General features: G+C 42.2%; 1 protein-coding gene across 1 annotated transcript in view; it reads left to right on the top strand.

Annotated features, from left to right (window-relative positions):
- NELFA (negative elongation factor complex member A) overlaps positions 1-21,481 on the top strand; it is a 39,638-nt gene extending 18,157 nt beyond the window's left edge. The window contains exons 6-10 of the mRNA XM_019552978.1: positions 110-234; positions 10,614-10,725; positions 13,922-14,175; positions 15,713-15,812; positions 17,313-21,481. Coding sequence (XP_019408523.1) covers positions 110-234; positions 10,614-10,725; positions 13,922-14,175; positions 15,713-15,812; positions 17,313-17,497 — 776 coding nt within the window. The 3' untranslated portion in view covers positions 17,498-21,481. The remainder of the gene's footprint in view (positions 1-109; positions 235-10,613; positions 10,726-13,921; positions 14,176-15,712; positions 15,813-17,312) is intronic.

Raw genomic sequence — 21,481 nt, 5'->3', positions numbered from 1 at the left:
TTATTTATTTATTTATTTATTTATTTATTTATAAAAATCAACCAATCTTACATAGACTGTCTTTGTCATTGTTTAAAAGGAGAAAAAGCTTGTTCTGTAGTTAGGAAAGCTAATTTGAACCAACTCTTCCTTTTCCATTCTATAGATGCAGAAGTGGTAGAAAAGCAAGCCAAAGAAGAAACAGTAGTGGAAAATGCTACTCCAGATTATGCAGCTGGCCTTGTATCTACACAGGCAAGATTTTATTTTAATTTACTGCAAAATGTTGGCTCACTTGCAAAGAGAGAGTTTTCTTGTATTGCTTCTAAGGCTTCCCTCTAATCTAATATTAATTTTGATAAAAAATTGTAAAGCATTCTTTAATAATGCATTTTGCTAATACTGTACAATGAAGAACGAATTTAAATTTGTTTTAAGCAAGCCATGAGACGCTCTCTGATAAATGTAATAAGATTGCTTTTTCCCTTCTAAGGCTTAGGAGGGCATGAGAAGTCTTTAGTAGAAGGTAGCTTTTTCTTCAAGTTAGTGTCCACACAGATTTCACTATGTGTACTAAATTTGGTTCTCTTTTGAATAGCAATGTTCTTTGGGGGTCAGACCTGTGTTCTGGGAACCCTCCTGACTATTGTAGCTGAAAGTAAAAGGATAGCCTTCCTCAACTGTCAGCCAGTTCCCTTTTTATTACCTGGTGGGCACGTGCAGATGAAACAGGGGCCCTAAATTGAAGTGGTGGGTTTTTAAAAACACCGCTTCAATTTAGGGTGAAGTAAACCCACGTGTCGCGTACACTTGTGTGTTACCTCTCTGGCCCAGGGAGGGGAGGGCAAGCTGCCAGGGAGGGCTGGTGCTTCCCTCTGCATCAGCAGCAGCACCCGTGGACAGGCTCCCAGCTCGGGTGGTTGCAGGGGGCACTGCAGCCATGGAGGGAAGGACCAGGTCCCTGTGCAGCTCGGGTAGGTAGACTCTGGAGGAGAGGTGGGGAAGATTGGGCTCACTGCTTCTTTTTTTCTTTTTTCTTTTTTTTCCTTCAGTGAAGCCTTCCTGGGCTGCTGCCAGCCTGCCTTCTTGGGCTGCCTGCAGAGCCCCTTAGCTGCACAAAGCTTGATGCTTCACTCTGTGGCTGTAGGGCAGCAAACTAAAATTCTCTGGAGGTGTTTTCGTTTGCTGCTCCCCAAAGTCATTTTAACGTGCATTATGCTGCTGAATGTGCTAACAGTGGCTGGAATTAATGTGCGATATGCCGCCGACACATGCAAACAGAAACACCTGTAAAGCGGTGCAGAAGCATTTAACCTACTTTAAAGTGTCATGCACACATGCCCCTCGTTTCATCTGCATGCACCCTGTGACTACAAAATGAATTGCATCCGTCATCAAGAAAGAGTAGGTAATTCCTGTTGTTGGGAGCTGAATTCATCTAAACAGCTATCTAATTTTTCTTTCTCAGGTTCACAACTTGATACGGTTCTTGTCCCCTCATCCACTGTGTGCAGGCCTAAAAAGGCCATTCTCCAGACTTTGCCAGTAATGTACAGTAACCTTATGATCGGAGAAGCCAAGCACAGTGCTCTTAGTGTACTCTTAAAGCTAGAGAAAGTAGACTGAAACAGCATCTTGTTGCAGTATCTGTACAGGCATCTTCAGATCCTGGCAAGCATTTGGAAAGACTTATCCCATTTGCTAGCGGCCCCCAGTGAGCTACAGTGTTCTCCTGAGCTCAGCAGTCCTGATCACCAGCCCAGGGTCCAAAAACCAGGGAGACCACTATAGACCTCTCCCTCCAGTGAAGAGATGAATCCCCCAAGCCTATGCTATCCCTGGAACCTCACCACTGAGCCTTGCCCAAGATGAAATTTCCAATTCTGTTTACACCACCATAGAAGAAACTAGTATCTCTGGTACTGCTCAGCAGGTAAAGCTTTTTTTTTTTTTTTTTTCCTTAGTGCCACATGTACCAATGCTGCGTAAGCTCCATACAGACAGTAGTGGCACAAATGTCCGCTAGCTTAACTCTTGAACCAGTACCCAAATCCCTGATATTGATCATGATATTTTGACACTGGTTATCAATTGGACTGGGTCTGGGACTTGGTGTGCTTCCTCAGTGGAAGAGGAATCTCCCTTCTCAGCTTCATTAGAGAACATAGACCCTCCTCCCTGGTGGCCCATTTCTACCATGGATAATCTTCTGGAGTGGAAAGACAATTGTGGGGAAAAATCGTTTTAGAGGATCTTTCTAAATCTTCTGGACTAAGAAGTTAATTTGACCCATGTGAGCTCTTTCCCTTCATTACATCTGCTAACCGTGGCCCTGTTCGTCTCTGGGATCGCAATTTACATCAGGAAACAACCTTCTTGAGAGGTCTGCAAATAAAGATCACCCTAGTAGATCTAGCAGGTCTAAGCATCTTCTCTAACGCATCAATAGCAGGAAGAGAGAGCGTGAACTCAATGGAGGTGAGCTCTTTCCTGACAACCTCTATCTCTTTACTCTTTGTTTCCTAATAATGAGCAGAAATGCTTACTATCCCATTAGAACAGTGGTCTTCAGTCTGTGGTCCACAGACCCCTTGGGGTCTGCAGATTGTGTCTAAGGGCCTGCAAAAGATGACTTTGATCAACCAAAAGTGTGCGAATACTTACACTTGAGTTCAGAAATGGTCCACTCCTCCATTTGAAATTTCTAAATAGGTGTGCATTTTAAAAATGTTTAGGGGTCCGCAAATGAAAAATTGAAAAAACCACTGCGTAAGACAGAATCCATGTAAAATAATGTAAGCTACTATACTGCCTTGAGGCCCTTGCCTGTCATGGTTGGAAATCCTTTGATTCAAGGATGATCTCTACCACAGCTCATTAAAGGGTTCTGAGATGGCTTAAGAGTCCAATCCTTAAGCTGCAGATCGGTCTGGAGGAGTTGCAGAACTTTTCCCCAGGAGAGAATAGGCTGCAGGCTGGGATTTCTGTCCTCTTCCTTCCTCCGTCTTCTCTTCTGCTTCGAAGGGAAGACGCTTTACCTCAAAACGAGCTGCCGCTTGATTGAGGCTGTAATGCCATTGGAGTCAACTGGCAGCGAGCTCCTCCAAACTCTTGATGTCTGCATCTGTTTTCTTGAGAGATGCCTTCAATGTCTTTTTGTCGCATTTCCTCTGGCCACTATGAGATCTCAGGCCATTACTAAACTGGGAGTGTAGCACTTGTTTGGGGAGCCAAGTCGGGCATCTGCACACAATGTTTGGTCTTCCAGTGATGTTGGGTGCTTGAGGATCATTGATTGAATGCTGGTAATGCTGGATTCAGTAAGGTTGCTGGCATTTGCGTGGTGATCTTCCCATTTAATGTGCAGGATTTCCTGGAGGTATCGTTGGCGACACCTCTCTTGAGATTATAATAGTAGGTCACCAGTTTTTCACGTTCATAGAGGAGAGTGGGGATGATGACTGCATTGGCAGCCAAACTTTGATAAGATCTTCCATAGAGTCTCACAGTTAACAAAGCTAAGGCTTTGGTCAAATCATTAAAGGCCATGTACAGTTCCTGGTGTTGATCTTGGCACTTTTTTCCTGGATCTGTCAGGTTGCAAAGTTAATGTCTGTGATGCCTCATAGTGGTCTGAAGTTGCATTGAGACTTGGGAAGGATTTCCTCAGCAAGAGGGAACAGTCGGTTCAGCAAAATTTGAGTAAGGGTGTTCCCAGCAGTGGAAAGGAGGCAGTGCTTTGATAGTTGCCACAGTCTGTCATCTCCTTTCTTAAAAATGGTGATAACATTGGCATTCTGTAGGTCAGCAGGAATTTCTTCAGTGATTCCAGATTTTTAGAAACTGTGTATGGAGCTTGCTAGTCATAGTTTCCCTGCCTACTTTGAAGTCCTCAGCTGGCATAGGCCATCGGGGCCAGATGCTTTGTTCTTGATCTCTTTTTATTGCGTGCTGGACTTCAGAGGTTGATGGACTGGCAAGAGCTTTCCTTACTGGATGCTGCAAGATGATTTCATTAGCCACCATTGATTCTCAGTTCAGAAGCTGTGGTAGTGCTCCTTTCAATGGTTTTTGATGGACTTATCTTTGAGAAGTGTGCTACCATCTTCAGACCTAAGTCGGGCAATATGCAGCCTTGATTGCATTGAAGAAGCTCCGCATGTCATGACTGTCAACAAATTGTTAAATTTCTTTCATTTTCTTTTCCCACTAATAATAGATTTATAGATTGTAAAAGGCTGGAAGGGACCTTACAAGATCGTCAGGTCCAGCCCCTCTGCACTAGCCAGGAAAGACAACTGGGGTCAGCTAACCCCAGTGATGTGACTGTCCAGTCTCCTCTTGAAGATTTTCAGGATAGGTGATTGCACCACCTCTGGAGGGAGCTTATTCCACAGTGTGGACACCCTAACTGTGAAGAAGTTTTTTCCTAGTGTTAAGGCTGAAATGGTCTTCCAGGAGTTTGTGACCATCACTCCTGGTTTTTGCCAAGGGTGCCCTGGTGAACAGTTGTTCACCAAGACCTTGATATATTCCCCTGATATAGTGGTAAGCTGCTACCAAGTCCCCTCTCGGCCTTCTCTTTTTTTTTTTTTTTAGACTTAGACCGAAGTCCCTTAGCCTTTCCTTTTTATATGGCTTGCCTTGCAAGTCTCTGGGTGGCTCTTCTCTGGACTCTGTCAAACTTTTCCACATCCTTGTTGAAGTGTGGTGCCCAAAACTGGACGCAGTATTCCAGCTGTGGTCTCACCAATGCTAAGTAAAGCAAAAGAATCACTTCCTTGGTCTTGCTTGAGATGCACTGGTTGATACGTGCCAAAGTATTGTTTGCCCTGCTGGCAACAGCATCACACTGACGGCTCATGTTCAGACTATAGTCTGTTATTACCCATAGGTCCCTTTCAGTTATGGTGCTAGTCTGGCGCCACCAAACCTGTAAGTATATTGGGGATTGTTCCACCCCAGATGCAATTCAACACTGAGAAGTGTAAAGTGCTCCATCTGGTTTCATTCCACACAGCTTACCAGCCTGTCTAGTTCCGCCTGTATCTGCAGCCTATTTTCAAGTGTGACCTTGCTTCCCCACAATTTGTCGTCATCTCCGAACTTGGCCAGTGAGCTCTTCACCCCCAAAACCAAATCATTGATAAAGATGTTGAAAAGCACTGGACCAAGCACAGACACCTGAGGGACACCACTGGCCGCTCTTGGCGGGACAACACGGATCCGTTCGTTAGAACTCTCTGGGTCCTACCCTGCAGTCAGCTTCCTACCCACCTACTTGTCAAGCAGTTGAACCCACAATCCTCCAGCTTCCTATGAAAACACTGTGGGGTACTAGATAAAAGGCCTTTTGGAAGCCTAGATATACAATGTCGACCTCCTCCCTCTTATTTGTTTTTGATTTCTTGAATCTTCCTCTGGACTTCAGCCTTGAGCCATCAAAAAGTTCCCTGCTTCTGACTGAATGTAGGAGGGCTTTGCCAGTCACAGAAAGCTTTTTCTTTTCTGGTCGAAAAGGGCTTTGATCTCAGCATTATCTCCGTCAAACCAGTCCTCATGGCATTAATTAATTGGGTAATAAAACCAGTTGATTCCATGGAAGCTTTGTGGATGGTCTCCTTTTAGAGCTTGCCAGTCGTCCTCAACACAGGCGTTACCATTTTCAGTCCTAAGATTCAGCAAGATACTTGCCAAATATGTTTGGAGGGCTTTGTGATTTATCTAGGGGTCTGAAGGTATTTGATATTGTACTGTCTTTGGACTAATTTAGGTTGCTTTTGATGTTTCATTGAACACGATTGATCTCACTAAATGATGATGGGTCCATCGGTCATCAGCTCCTCTCATGACGCGTGATATGGACATATTTTAGATCATGAGCTCTTTAAAATGATGTAGTAGAAGAAGTGCCATTGTTTTAAGTGGGGGTATTGCCATGTTGTTTTGTACCTGTTACACTGTCTGAAGATAGTGTTAGTAATGACAAGGTCATGCTCTGCGCATTTACTGAGTAAGAGGATGCTGTTGGAATTGGCTTTTCCCACTCCTTCCATCCCAGTGGTGCCCCGCCACATACGTTAAAGTCCTGGCCAACTCTTGCATTGAAGTCTCCAAGAAGGATGATTTTATCTTCTTTGGGGGTGATAATCAAGATTTCAGCAAGGTCAGCATAAAACTGTTCTTTCTCAGCATAGTGTTGTGGCATATGCACTGATGACAGTAGCAAATGAATTATTGGTCAGTTGGAGGTACAGAGCCATGAGGTGCTCATTAATGCCAACAGGGAATACACACCAGTGCCATGTATTCACATGTCACTTGCAGGTTTTCTTTTCCATAAGAATGTATAGTCACCCCTCCACGCCCCGCTCTCCATCAGATGGCCTTCGCCTGCGTGTCTGGTCTTGCTGAGAGCAGCAATATTCATATTGTATCGCCAGAGTTGTTGAGCAGCAATACCTGTTCTACGTTCAGGTCTGTCACTGTTTGGGTCATCTAGTAGGGTCCTACATTCCAGGATGCAGAGGACATTTTTGTTTTGACTGCAATTTTGAATGATCCCCCAGAAGCAGCTATTCATTCGGGTAGGGTAGGATAAGCTGGAAGAGTCTATGTTTGGGGCACCTTTTCTAGCCGCCTCCCTGTGCAGGGGTAAGCAAAAAGGATCCTAAAAATGACTGCTTGGTAGTAATCATAGCTGCTGAATCACCCTTCTGTCCTATACTAAAGGTGAAGCAACCAACACACAACTGCCACCTGTGTGTGGATCCATGACTACGAACTCCTGGCAATCACTTTGTCTGTTCCTTTTGCTGCTTATCCATCACTGCAGGACTTTGTAGAAGTTATGGGTATTGATGATTGGTTATTGTGGTAGATGTTGGATCCAGTGGGAGAAGCCTGCATGTGACTTGTTTTACATGAGGAGGCTGTTGTGCATCAGCAACTGCTCAGACCTTAACAGAGGAAAAACCTGTGTCCAGTGGCAAGGAGATCCAAGACATCTGGGATTACTCTTCCACTGCAGCCTTTATCTGCCTTCACAGCCATTGAGAAGTATGCCTTCTGCATCTGCCTGCTCCACTGCTTTGACCTTACTGCCATGGGTGACCCTACCAGGAGTACAAGACTCGTGACTATGTTGCTTTGGGGTTATCAGTACGTGCAAGCCTCTTCACCGCATCAAGGTGGCAGCCACGGAGAGGACTTGTTTCTGAAATCCAGGAAACTGTGGAAGATCTACACTTTCACAGTAATAGTCTGTTTAGTAGTGACACAAACACAAAATTATACTTACTAAAAGATTTGAATGATGTTTACTTTCTGGATCATACGTGAAAATAGCATCTGCAACACTTGTGCACACATAGAGCAATTACCTTCAACAATGCCCTTTGTTAAAAACAGTTTCTTGCTTGGTGCTTCCATTGAAGGTTCCTTAACCTTTTCCCCTGGCCATTCCACAAAAGGGGCACATGGCAAGAAGACAGTTCTTCTAGGGCTGCATAGAGCCTGCACCCACGCAGGTGGCTTCATTTCAGAGAAGATTGTGCTGAAATGGCTTTGGGATAGTGAGTTATCAACATATGAGGAAAAAGGGCTATCACATTCAGTTCTAAGCCATTCCTAGCTAATCTGTAGAAAAGCATGGGTCACTCCTTTCCGGAAGTCTTTTACAGCAATTGAGACAACGTTATGAACAGCTTTGCCAGAAGCTGAATTGCTGTAACTAGAGTTGGATGCAGTCTAATCAAGTTAAGGCATAGTTTGGACTAAAGGCGGCAAATAATTTGCTCTATATAGTATTATCATGGGGAGAAGTGAAACGAATTGTGTCCTTTCTATTTCAATTGGAGTCCATCCAATGGCGGTCACAGACTTGGCTCTGGTACAGTCTTATCCACTAAAAAAAAAATTCTGAAAAGAGCTTTCTAGCAGCATAAATCTGGGATTCCAGGGAGGGAGGGAAACTTAGTGTTGACTACATTCTTCTACTATCACCTCTCAAAGAAGGTACCCTTTCTAGTGGTCTGCACTCTCATGAGAAGGGTAAGGAAATTCCAGGTCCTCCTGATAAGCCTTCAGTCTACATTTCATAAGTACAGGGATGCTTACAGATGTTTATTTTTATTTTTTATGTCTGATCACAGAAAATTAGTGTTGGAAGCAACCTTGGAAGGTCATCTAGACCAACCCCCTGCTCAAAGCAGGACCATCCTCAAATGGATCATCCCAGCCAAAGCTTTGTCTAGCTGGGTCTTAAAAACCTCCAAGAGTGGAGATTTCACCACCCCTCTGGCTAACCTGTTCCAGTGTTTTACTACCCTCATAGGGAAAGGCTGGCTTTTTTTTTTCCCCCCCCTTCCTATCTAACCTAAACTTCTCTTGCTGTACCTTGAGACTGTTACTCCTTGTTCTGTCATCTACTGCCACTGAGAACAGTCCAGCTCCATCTTCTTTGTAACCTCACTTCAAATAGTTGATGATTGCTGTTAAATCCCTTCAGTCTTCTCTTCTCCAGACTAAATAAGCCAAGTTAGATTAAATAAGCCTCTCCTCAGAAGTCATGTGCCCCAGCCCCCTAGTGATTTTTTTTCTTTGCCCTTTGCTGGACTCTTTCCAATTTGTCCACATCCTTTCTGTAGTGGGGGGTCTCAAAACCGGACACAGTACTCCAGATGTGATCTCAGTAATGCCAGATAGAGGGGAATAATAGTTTCCTTCGATCTGCTGGCAGTGCTCCTGCTAATGCAGTCCAGTATGCTGTTTGTTGCCTTTGCAACAAGGGCATGCTAGTGGCTCATTCTGTATATTCTCCACTGTAACCCCCAGGTCCTTTTTCTGCAGGGCTGCAGTTTAGCCAGTTGGTCCCTAGTCTGTAGTTCTGCATGGGATCATCCCTTACTGAACCTCATGAAATTTCTTTTGGTCCAATCCTCCAGTTTGTTGAGGTCTCTCTGAATCCTACCCCCGAACCTATCTACTGCTCCTCTTACCTACAGGCTAGCTGAGGGTGCACCCCATTCAGTCTTCCAGGTTGTTGATAAAGGTATTGAACAGAACTGGCCCCAGGACCAACCCTGGAGCACTCCACTTGATGCTGGCTGTCAACTAAACATTGAGCCATTGATTACTACCCTTTTTGAGCCTGACCATCCAGCTGCTTTTCTAGCCACCTTACCGGTTCATCCAACTCATACTTCCTTAGGTTGCTGGTGAGAATGTTATAGGAGACTTTCAAAAACCTTGCTAAAGTCAAGGTACGTCATGTCCACTGCTCTCCCTTTGGAACCAGTTATCTTCATCATAGAAGGCAGTCAGGTTGGTCAGCCATGACTTGCCCTTGGTGAATCCTTGCTGACTGTTCTTAGTCACTTTCTTCTCCTCCAAGTGCTTAGAAATGGATTCTTTGAAGATCTGCTCCATGATTTTTCCAGGGTCTGAAATGAGCCTGACTGATCTGTAATTCCCTGGATGGTCCTGTCTAAGGAAGTTGAAAACTGAGACATTGTTCTTTTTAGCTTCAAGTCTTTTTCCACTAAATCTTTCTTTACCAGCTGAAGCTGGTAATAGTCTGTTTAGTAGTCCTCTTATCTGGACAGAATTTGATTGATTGGTCGGAGCCTCCCTGAGACTTTCACACTTGAGACCAGTGGTATCATCATAGAGACAGTATATTGGACATGTGCCTCCTGAACCCAAATGGCTTCTCTTTCCTCTTGAATAAAGCCTTATGACTAAGAAGTGTGGAGCTGTTGCAGTGGAGTTTAGTTCATGCTTTTACCACTTGGTATTCTTTGACGCAGGCCTCTACTTCAGAGCAGGTTTTAGTAGGGCAGGCCTTCAGCTCATATTTATAAATAACTCTCTCATTTATATCTGCGAGAGAGAATATAAATAAATAATTCCTGAAAGAAAAGTTGCTTAATAGTAATTAACTCTTCCAGATTTCACAATCCATCCTCCACACCCATTGATCTGGAGTCCTAACATGAGATTCTTCATTGGTAAAGAAGCTAAGGGGCAGCTGTGAGCATCCTGTTTCTTTTTATAACCTCAATCACAGGGCTTACACACTGCGAGGCTGCAGACCTGGCCCTTGACAGATACTCCTTTCTTCAGAAAAGTGTTGATGGAGTCCATATGAACTATGTACCTCAAATAATGTAAGGCAATAGTTGTTTGTCATTGCAAGATGCTAATTCTGTATAATCCTTGAATGACTTAATGTCTTTGGGCTATGTCTTGCAGTTTATCTACATTAGGAAATGATATTCTTTAAACAGCTCTACCAGTAGAACTTCCCATGCAGATAACATTCGTACACCAGACTGGGTGGGTTGGTTTGTTTTTCTTGTTTAGCTCCCATGTCACTTTAGAAGCAGTTTAAAATGGGGGAAGCTTGTCTCTTCTTAGTAAGAGTTACTAATATAGCTAAATTGCTATAGCTCCATCTGAATAACTGGAAGAGTTTCCCATAACTCGATGGAAGAGTAATTGCTACAGAAAAATAGAGGATCAGACATACTAGTGGAATTTTTAAAGTTGAAATTTGCATTGAAAAATGTAAGAATCTTCGTGAGGTCATACAGTAAGCCACAGAAGTTCAAAAATTGTTTGCTGTTTTACAGAAACTTGGCGCTTTGAACAATGAGCCAGCTCTACCTTCTACAAGCTATTTGCCTGCTACCCCCAGTGTGGTGCCATCCTCTTCCTATATTCCAAGCTCAGAAACACAGCCAGGTAAAACCTTTTTTTTCTTGCTTCTGGGCATTTTTGCTACATTTGGTTTGCTTGTACATTTTTATTGCCTAGCATTACAAATGCAGGACTGAAACTTTCTTGCCATAAGTAATCCCACTGATTTTCACAGGACTATTTATGTGACTAAGAGTTGTCAAAATGGGTCCTTGGGTTCTTTTTCAATTGCCTGACTCGCCATTTTACACACCTTTTATAAAAGAAGGGAAATGTTCTTTCCTTGCCTTTATTAAATTGCTGTTGGTTACAGGGCTGACTTAAGGCTAAGCAGCTTCAGGTTTTAACTCTTAAATAGTTCATTTGCTTGGTTTTTTAATAGAAAATCTGATTGTAAAACATCAGTAATGTGGGTAGATCCTGAAATTTGCCTTGTGGGACTGGTATGTGGGGGAGGGAAGGGGGGTGTTCATCTCTTTTAAAGTGTTAACTGTAGTGAAGGCTTCCTACTTTAATAGTCTGTGGTTGAATACTTTCCACTCTCTCTGTCTTCCCCTTGTTTTTTATAAAGGTTCCTAGGAATAGCTTAAATGGCTAAATATTTCAAAAATGTTAAACTAAATTACATTCAATAATAGAGGATGGTCAAGAATGAAAGGACAGCATATTTTGGATCAAAGCATTTTTAAAAAATGGTCTTTTTCCACCTTTCCACGTGTCTAGATTTTTAATGAGACTACAGTGGAGACCTATCATGTTGTATGTCTGTGAAATACCTTAACATACCTAAATAGGGCTTTGTTATTAAAGCACTTTGGGATGTTTCAGTCAACATGAACTGCTGTAACCATATGAAAACTATAACTGCTCATGCAGATCTGTCATTGTAGCAGTGCTTACTTTTCAGTACGTAAGCTATGGCGTGCTGTTCACCACAGACTGAGGCATGTGCGTGGCTCAGAAGCAAAGCTCCATGTTTCTCTTAATAAACCTTCCTCTGGTTGAAAATTGGCAGCTCTGGAAAGACCCTGGTCAAAAAGCATCACCATTAACAGGCCCTAGTGCTAATTTTTAGGGTATAGGCATTGTTAAATTGCAGAAAAATCAACATGTATATTTCTGAGCCTTGTATTTGTCTTCATCTTTCCTCACTACACTTCCCTTCCATATCCACTTTTTATAACCAGCAAATATAAAGTTGTTGCTTTAATAGATGCTGTATAAAGAGAACATTGGCTTAATATAATTTTGAAGGAGCTGTGCTCTTTCTAAGGATCTTTAACATTTCTTAGCTGAGAGAGAACTGGTAAAAAGTCTAGGGTTTTGTCTGTTCTACAGATTGAAATTGAAATTGACACGGGTTAAATGATTTGCTTGAGGTCACTAGAGTTAATGCCAGAGCCAGACATGGAACCCAGGAATCACGATTCCCTTGTTATCCTTTCATCTGGAGACAACTCTCCATAGTCTGTAAATAATAGACCTTCTCTCCTCATAAAATACATACATTGTTGTGCCATAAGGCTGTGATCCCCAGAGCCTGTGTTTAACTGCATTAGTTGGTTAACCTCATTTTTAGAGGGTTTAATAGCACTCTCTTTCTAAAAATCGTATAGTTTTGCTTAAAATGAGAGGCCCAGGATTACGAGCCTCCAGCAGTGTTCTTGCATCAATAATTTGTTTCACTTGCATTTATTCTTTCATTCTACTTTGGATGGAAAAATATTGAAAAATGGTGTATCTGGTTTTGAATGGACTATAGCCCACAGTCGGTGTGAACAGGGCCAAAAATAAATCATAGTGTCATAAGGGCAGAGAGGCATAGGAGAACTTAATTTTTATTTAAATAGGCAAATTTTTTTTGTGCATTTTGGCTGCTTATTTCTTCACATTTTAGCCTTGTACATAATTAATGTCAGTCCATTCACTACTTGATTACTCTCTTCTGCCTCTGTCCATGCTCTAGTTTAGCAGTCTGCAACCTACATCCTGCAGGCTGGATCCAACCCATGAAAATCCAAACCCTATCTGTAGTGGCATAGGGGGTCAGTGGCATGCAGCTTGGCCCAGTGCATCCCCTTTCTCTGCACTGCACTGCACCACACCGCACCATGTTGCTGATGCCCTCTGCAGTTCTCCATGATGCTTTCTGACCCTTATACTGCCAGACTTGTCTGTGTGGGACTTTCCCTGGATTGTAATTTTTTGAGACTAGGTTTGGAATAGGCTCCAAATCTGATTTGGGAGATTCATTTTTCTAATGGCTTCTGCTTGGGGAGAAAAGTGAAATCTCATTGGCGAGGCCAACTCCTGGTAAGAGAGAGCTCCTTCTCATTTTAAGTCCACATTTAAACAAATGATCTGGGGACTGGTTTTGAATTCTACAATGTCTGTTGCATAGGCTATTCTGTCCATGTCCTTAATCTGCACTAACAGGCTGAGAATTGGGCAAAGTAGAGGTGTTCAAGAAGCCCGTGGTGGAAGCACTCTAACTTTTCAACCTTTACTTGAAGTGCCTCCATTTAGGTCAGGAGGAAGCAGAAGGCATGTGGTGGGGGCCTTGGTGCTGCAAAGTTGCTGGTGTAATGCTATGTAATATACATCACGATGGGATCTGTTATGAATGTTCAGTATGGTGCTTTTTGTTTAAAGTGCTGAAGTCTGATACCACATCCATCCAGAGTTATCTTAGAGTGGGATCTGCCATTTTTACAGCACTCTGTGCCGTTACCATCTGTTTGGTTACAACTGTAGAGCGCTCTCTGCACGCCTATCGCACAGTAATATAACTTTTATGTACCTGGCCTCAATTTCCACTTCCCTTGTAAGTTGCTTCTGTTTTTTTTCATTTCAGGAAGTGGAACATTTCTGTAGTCTCAGCTACTGTATACTTGGTCTTCCAACAATAAGTATACTCCCACTAGAGTACGCTTATAATGATGGAAGTATGAAAACCAAGTGTGTAATGCAGATTCCATTAAATGCAAATTCTAATTATATAATACAACCAGTAGAAGTTGCTCATGTCTGTCCAGTTATTGCTTTAAAAAAAAAAAAAAAAAGTAATGGGAAGGAAAAGAGAATTTTGGTTTTTTCCATCTTAATCTGTAAATAGAAATAAATGGCTTATTGAATCATATTACTAAGATGTAACTATCTGGATGTGCTTGTCTACAAGTACGAAAGCCATGTTCAGTTATGGGTGAATCCTTTTTTAACTCTCCTGATTTTGTTTCAGCAGCTGGCTCTACTCGGGAGGTCTTGCAGACTAACAGGCAGCCAGAAGAGCCTACAACTCCAAGCACTACTACTCTTCCTGCTCAGTTCAAACAGAGAACCCCTATGTACAATAGTAACTCTAACCCACCTGCAACTACACCTACCTCACCCCTAACACCTACGACGCCTCCAGCTATTTCCCCTGCTGCACAAACACCACAAGTGACCCCCCAAACTCAGCAGCAGCCACCACCCAAGAAAAGTCTCTCACTCACGGTACATACCAGTGTATTCCTTGATAATTGCTTTTCTTGTACCTCCTGAAAGCTCTTTACCATTAGCCTTGAGGGTATGCTAATTTTTGTTTTGTTCACTAGCCATTACTTGTTTTTTTTGGCATTGGGGCATAGGTGAGGCTTCAGATGTTACCTAGGGATAATAGAAATGCATTGCAGTTTAGTTACCATTGCTGTTGAACACTCTCTTGCATCTCTGGGTTTTACCTGTTCAACCTTAATGGTACAGTAAGGGAGATTTTTTGTTACCTTATTTCCTTACACTGTTTAAAAATGAATTACTTTTGTTTCTAACAATGAAAAGGTCCCACTGTGGCTGCTAGGATTACAAGTGAAATAAATGGAGTGGGAATGGTACATTTCCAATTCAGAGAGGAGTTGTAATGTAAAATGACAAAGACGAAAAAGGTAGTGACATATTATAAAGTCAAACTTTTAATTTTCTGATGTTGTAAAACTCCATGCACCCTCCCATCTCCTGGCTGCAGCTCTTGTGCTCCTAGTGAAAGAGCTGCATGTGTCCCTGTCTGCACATGCATATGCCTGAAGTTAAGCATGTGAAGTGAAGCACTATTTATCATAAGCATCTCTAGGCACTGACGGGGGGAGCATGCTTTAGCGGAAGCAGCAGTACATTACTTTGACCCAGCTCTGCATCATCTGTATAGATTGGGTACTTCAGCAGGGCTTGTTTGTGCTTTTATCCAAAGCTGATTCAATAGGTAAAACTGCCAAAAACCTCCCATTAAAGTGCCTGACCTGTGCAGACTTGGGAAGTCAGGTGCAACTAACACAGTGCCTTTTCTGGGCATGTGCTGGGCTTGGCCCAGGAGCGCGCTGAGTTTAAAGTGCCAGGCATTTTTCCCCTTGTAACTGCAAACAGCTTCTGTTTCCAGAATTGGATTTTGAGGAAGAGCCAAGTCCGTTTTTTTTCTGTCTTTTCAGTGTGTTACATTCACTTGTTCTAAAAAATGTACCAAGGGTTTGTAAGATTCATAATGTGCTATTGCAGAAAAGGTGGAACTGATTTAGTATCTGCTCAAGTATTGGCAGAGGCTTCAGAGACTGTGTTAGTACAATTTGAAAATTATTGAAACCACCTTCTTGTTGCTGCCTCTTCTCAAGCCTAGACAGCGGTCATTGATGGTGGGGACTCTTCTTTAACTGCTTCTTGTATATGAGTTTGTTGTGAACTCCTTCCTTCTCTCCTCTCCTTTTGACAGTAGGGAAAATAGGAAGAGGGTGTTTTTGAAAGAACTTCTGTTTGGACTCTTAAAAATTCATCTTCTGGGAAAGGCCAAGCACAGACAATAGAATATTTCTGTACTAAATAGCTTTGAAATGGTCTTAGTGGGACTGAATCCTATGGCAGTCTTAACATGTGCTGTCATGTGCCTGGTGTGGTATAAACAAAGATTGTTTGTCATCTTTGGCTTTTGAATAGAATAGTACTGTATATACTTTCTAATACTGCTTTCTCTACTGAAATACATACTTTTTATTTTAATGTGTTGCAGAGGGAGCAGATGTACGCTGCACAGGAAATGTTCAAGACTGCAAATAAAGTTACAAGGCCAGAAAAGGCTCTCATACTTGGATTCATGGCAGGATCCAGAGGCATGTATTAAGACTAACATGGCTTTATTTTGAGGTGTAGAGATGTGACTAATGCTGCATTAGTGACAACTGGGCAGCATCTTATTGTGTGGTTTAAGTATAACAATTCAGAGGAGTCTGAAGAGAGCCTTTTGTAAGGGGCTGGAGTTGCCTTGCTGCGTTCTTTGTCAATACTGTCCCTACAGTGGTAGTAGAAGTAATCCTTATGGGATGGCTGTCTCATTGGACTGCCTTGCTGCCCTAACTTTTTATTTTTTTTATTTTTGGCAGTTACAAAATATACCCCTTAGGACAAACACGTTTGAATAAATAAATATCCAAAAAGTAAATCTGGAAAAGAAGACCCACATGGACAAACTGGTCAAGGCTGTTGCCAAGTAAAAAAAATACTTGTAAGTCTTGCATTCAGTCCAGAAACGAGTGAATTCAGGTGTTCTGTAGTCACACAGTACAGAGCCTGCTCGCCCCCGTTCTTCACTATGTTAAACATAGGCACTCTTGTCTCGGATCCTGTGAATCGCTAGGAGAGGGGCCATCTTGCAACGTCAGATCTCAGGTTATATCAAGCGTTTATAGATCAAAGTCTTACACAACTATTTGGGTGTAATGGTCCCTGAACTCACTCCAACATCTCTGGCTTTGATTTTAATACTTAACAGATCTTGTCACCGTAGAATCTAAGCCCTTACAAGTAGAATGCATCACAGCGGTCGAGCCTTGAGGTGACATGGGTATGAACTGCTGTAAATTTGCAGGAGTCTCTTGTATATCTGGCTTGGCACAGATGAGAAGATGTGTTTTTTTTTTTTTACCCAAGGTATTTCCTGAGCTTGAAAGAACAAGAGAATCCTACACTACTTCCAAACTGAGCTTCCAAGACCATTTTTGTAATGTAGAATAATGCACATTTTAAGTAAATATTCTCCGGCGATCACCTGCATTCTTTGAAAGGTTAGGAAACAGACAGTGTAGTATGTGGTCATAGCCTTTAGTCTCACTATCCATACTACCCAGTGGGTGGAAACTGTTGTTCAGCTTTGAGAGGATTTGAAGGAAGCGTATTCCCAAACTGCTGAAGCCTGCTAAGACTTATAGTAAGCTTTGTGTATGGTCTTATAAAACTGATTCAGAGGTTGGTTTTTTTTGTGTAATTTTTATTTATTTATTTATTTGCTTATTTATAATGCTGAACTGACAGGGAGAGGTTTCTTCTAGTACACTTCCAAGACCTTCCTCCAGCTATCTTGCTAAGCCCTGAGTGCGATCTCTTGGGCTTGGTTTCCATTGTTATGTTTCATAAACTTAATGTCTGAGTTTTGTAAACATGTAGGTCCCAGCTTGATTCAGGGTGCTAGTGATACTGTAGTAGTTATTTGGTTTCTGCTGGTGTGGCAAATCCAGAGCTCTTCTTTACCCTTTAATTTGTTTCATAGACCGTATTGAGATTTGTGTTTAACTTTCAGTTTGATTTTTGAATGTTTTTAATTCTTGTTTCCACAGAGAATCCTTGTCAAGAGCAAGGTGACATCATTCAGATCAAACTCAGCGAGCACACAGAAGTGTTACCAAAGGCAGATGGCACTGGTAGCACCACCATGTTAGTCGATACGGTCTTTGAGATGAACTATGCTACTGGCCAGTGGACCAGACTAAAGAAGTACAAACCTATAACTAATGTCTCCTAAGGAATTCAGCAACACCAAACTGCGGACCAAATCGAGCTTAGGATCAGCCAGCTCACCTAGTGTCAGCTATATAAAATGGCATTCATGTGTAGGCTTCTTACCTTCCAGAACAGAAGTTGTGGCTCTTCAAACTAACTGGGCTCAGGTGAATGCAGCGTGAAGATGGTGTCAGACTGACAGATTTTTTGTTGTTGTTGTTGGTTTTTTTTTTTTAGTTATTTTAAAGAGGTGGGGGAAGTTAACATTTTATTCTGTGATTCAAGATGCTGGAAAGAGATCACAGCTGAATGCTTGTTTTTTCAGATTGGGAGCAGTTTACTTCCAGGCACCTGGGGAAAGAACTGCTGCAGAATTTACTTGCAGTTTACCTTTACACAAGGGCACAGATTTTACTGCAGAAATATTTACTTGGGTTCCATTTAAAAAGTGGATAGTTAAAACTGCAGTTGTCTTCAGTTATTCCTATAACTCAGTTGCAGTAAGTCTAACTTGCAATGGTAGATATTCAGTGTCCAATGGCTCTTGATACGTTTTGGCTTATTTTTTGCCAGGGTCATAGAGTGGGTTTGAGAGAGATTTTTCTTGTTAACCTTGCTATATTGTCAATGTTAATGCCCAGCATGAGTTAATCCATGTTTGGCATAAATCAGCAGAGATCAAGAAAAATTGAATATCAGCTTCTGTTAAGGAAAAATGACCATTTCCTTTCATGTCAAATTTAAGATTGCCAAAAAAAACCCCAACTTGTGGGCTGTCTGGGGGTGTTTGGTGTCTGCTGCCAGGTGAAGCTCCAGCAGAAGTTTAACATATGGCTTTTGTACAGCAGGCCCTTCAGACAGCATCCCAGTCCTGGAGAGTGCCCCTAGGGACCAGTTTAATGTTACTACAGATTTTAAAGAACTGATCCTTCCAGCAGCAAAGCGAGCAACTGTGAATGTAGAAGGCTGAGAAGATTCTCATTTCTTTTAGTGCACGTGTGACTAAGCAGTCGCTGGGCACTTGATGACTTGAGTCCTATCTAAACATGCTTTTCCTACCAATATAACTGTGTTAAGTGGTTTTTTTTTTCCACCAATACAGTTATAAACTGCCACTCCTTGGGTGGCCAGTTACACTCTCATAAAGATACCTTTTACTGCTATAGCTCTATTGCCTTCATGTACAGGAATACATAATTTCAGTATAAGTGTAGTTACACTAATACAAGTATGTCAACCCACAGAGGTTATAGCTCTGCTGTTTTACACAAATAGTTCAATTTTATTTGCATCGAAAGAACTTTAGGGTTTAGCCCTTACTAGAGACTTGCAAAAAGTTCAGTTTCTGCCAGTGCACGTTTGGGGTTGCACTTAAGAGTATGACGCTCAGGAGGAAGAAGTGCAAAGGTAAATCATGAAGCATCTGTGTGGGACTGAGCAGGAGGGGCCTGTGCTATCTCCAGGCTGGCATAAAAGTAAAACATTAGTCTGATTCTCAAGACAAAACCACGCAACCTTTTCCTAAGAGGAAAGCAAACGGCATCCCCAAAATGATAGCTCTGCATGCTAACAAGGCTTTTCGCCATTTCAGGCTTTTTTTTATAGTGGACGTTTTTATTTTCAAATTCTCAAATGCAGGGGAGAGTGTTTAATATGTGTGCTTTTATTTACAACATATGTGACCAAAATTTTTGTGCTCTTAATTTTGTTTGAGCAGATTTTTCAGAACGTCTCGCTTTATGTTCTGACAGGGAAGCTGAGTTCTGGTGAGAAAGGTATGGAGCTCGTTGCCATTAAGGAGTCGGTACTTGTATCTGCACAAGAACTGTGCAGTGCAGCCCTACCTAATTGCCCCATTTCAGCAGAGATGTAGATTGCTGCTTTTTTCCCAAATCGTTACAAGTCAGTCAACAGATAATAGAAGCAAGCTACAATGATCATGGTGGGTTTTAGTTACTAGACTGAGTTCTCTATAGGATGCAGTTGCACGGTAGCTCTAAGTTCTTTGACTTGATACCATTACACACAAAGGGCTAACGTCCGAATATGAAAGAAGCGTTCATCTTTTTAAAATGCTGTAAGAAAGAACTGATATTCCCTTTTGCATTTGCTGTCAGATTTTAATGCGCCATTTTTGTAATAAGTTTTCTATAAAATAAGCCAGTTGGACCTTTCAGTCTTCTGCTGCTGCTTTGATAAGTAGGTTTTGGACTTAAGGTACAAGATTTTTAGTGGACTGCACATCTTGTGGGATGTCCTCATCCTGAATTGTTGGTTCAAAATTCAGTCCAGTGTGGCAGCATTTAGTAGTGTGCCATCAGATAGCTCCTATCTGATATGTGAAATGAGTGGGAGGGCTCAGGCAATAGCTAATGGATAGATGCTTCCCCCCAGTCTCAGCTGTCAGCACGGAGGTGCTCCCCTCCCTCCTCTTGAAGTGCTTTTGGAATCGGAGAATAAAATAAAGAACAGGGAAAGTGTCCACTGGTTGCCCCTTCGCAGTGTGGATGGACACGCTTCAGTCTCCACGCCTCTTTGTCACAAACTAGTCCTCTGCAATATAAAACTTCTTTTTGACTGCAGTTTAACTTTATCTGGACTGCTATTGCTAGAATCAAGACGAGAACACTCCTACAGCAATTAGCTTTTTAAAAAAAAAAAAAAAAAAAAAAAGGCAAAAGCAGACTTCTCTTGGCTGAGTCTGGCGCTGAGCACCAGAATGTTTCAACTTGCTCTGTGTATCGTGAGGTATTTTAAATTAACTTTCTGAGGAAAGAGTTTCCATTTCAGTGCTTTAGGATAATTACACTGGTAAAAAACCTAACTATAGGTAAACCCATGGCTCATAAATTGAAAGTTCTGAGCCAGCAGTTAAGTCTGAGTAGGGATCGTGCCAGGCGGTTCAGGAGAGCGCAAAGCAAACACTTGAATTCCAGTATGTTATTTAGGGCTTGAATAGGTAGTAGGATACAAAACAAACTTGACCCCTTGAGCTTGATATTTTTTGTCTTAAGTATTCAGTCATTTAAGATGCTTGCTGGATTCTGTACATGAGATTCAAAGGTGAATTGCAAAGTTAAATGAAAATAGTTAACTCCAGAGTGATGCACCAGTGGCCTGGTGACATGGTGCAGAAGGCATGCATATGGTTCAGAGCTAACCTTTTTTCTCTGTTGCCTCCTTTTCTTTTCACTTCGCACAAGAACAGCATTGTAGCAAACAGCCCAGACTGTGTGCGCACAGGGGGAAAGAGCATCCCAGCAAATTCCATCTTGCAGAGAGCAAAGGGAAACCTGAGGAAAAAGTTGTGAAAGCCCTTCCCAGCTTTGCTATGGAGGAGCCAATAAGTTCATAAATCTGGGAGTAACCTGAAGAATTGGCTTTACCTAGGAATTGTGAAGTACAGAAGAGTGCGACTTCCCAGCCCCCACCTTCCATCTCTTGCTCTCCATAAGGAAGAAAGACTTGCTGCCTTACAGGCTTCTTTCTAGTTGCTGGTCCCACCCACATCAGAGCACCGAGTCTCCTTTGGGCTCCAGGTTAGCCTCTTTCCTTGCAAGCAGGTGGGACCAGCAGTGGTGAGAAGATGGAATTGAGTGGATGAGGCCTTGTAGGGCTCCCTGGTCAGGAGTTGTGGTTAAAGTCCCACCACCCCCTTAGCCAAAAACATTTTTTCCCTATGATCATAGACTCTGGTAATTCCCATGCAGTCATCCAAGACTGGCTTTGTTAGGGTGACTAGCATGGTAGCATAAGGCTAGTGCCCTAAGGATTAACTTGATTTTTATTTGTGGCTTTACCATTAAATAAGATGCTAGACATGACTGGGGGAAATCAGCTTTTGAGTAGTTAGTACTAAAAAATACCCCATGAGAAACTGCTAATTTCTCCCACTGAAGCATGTCCAAGTGCGTTAAACCACTGACTGACCTAGCCGACAAACTTGATACTTTGACATTGTGTAGCTTGAGGTTGGATTGCATTTTCATAGCAAGATCGGACTGGG

This window comes from Crocodylus porosus, unplaced genomic scaffold (genome assembly GCF_001723895.1).
Source record: "Crocodylus porosus isolate Cpor-Errol unplaced genomic scaffold, CroPor_comp1, whole genome shotgun sequence".
NCBI classification, from domain to species: Eukaryota; Metazoa; Chordata; order Crocodylia; family Crocodylidae; genus Crocodylus; species Crocodylus porosus.
This window is presented reverse-complemented; position numbering and strand designations above follow the sequence as displayed.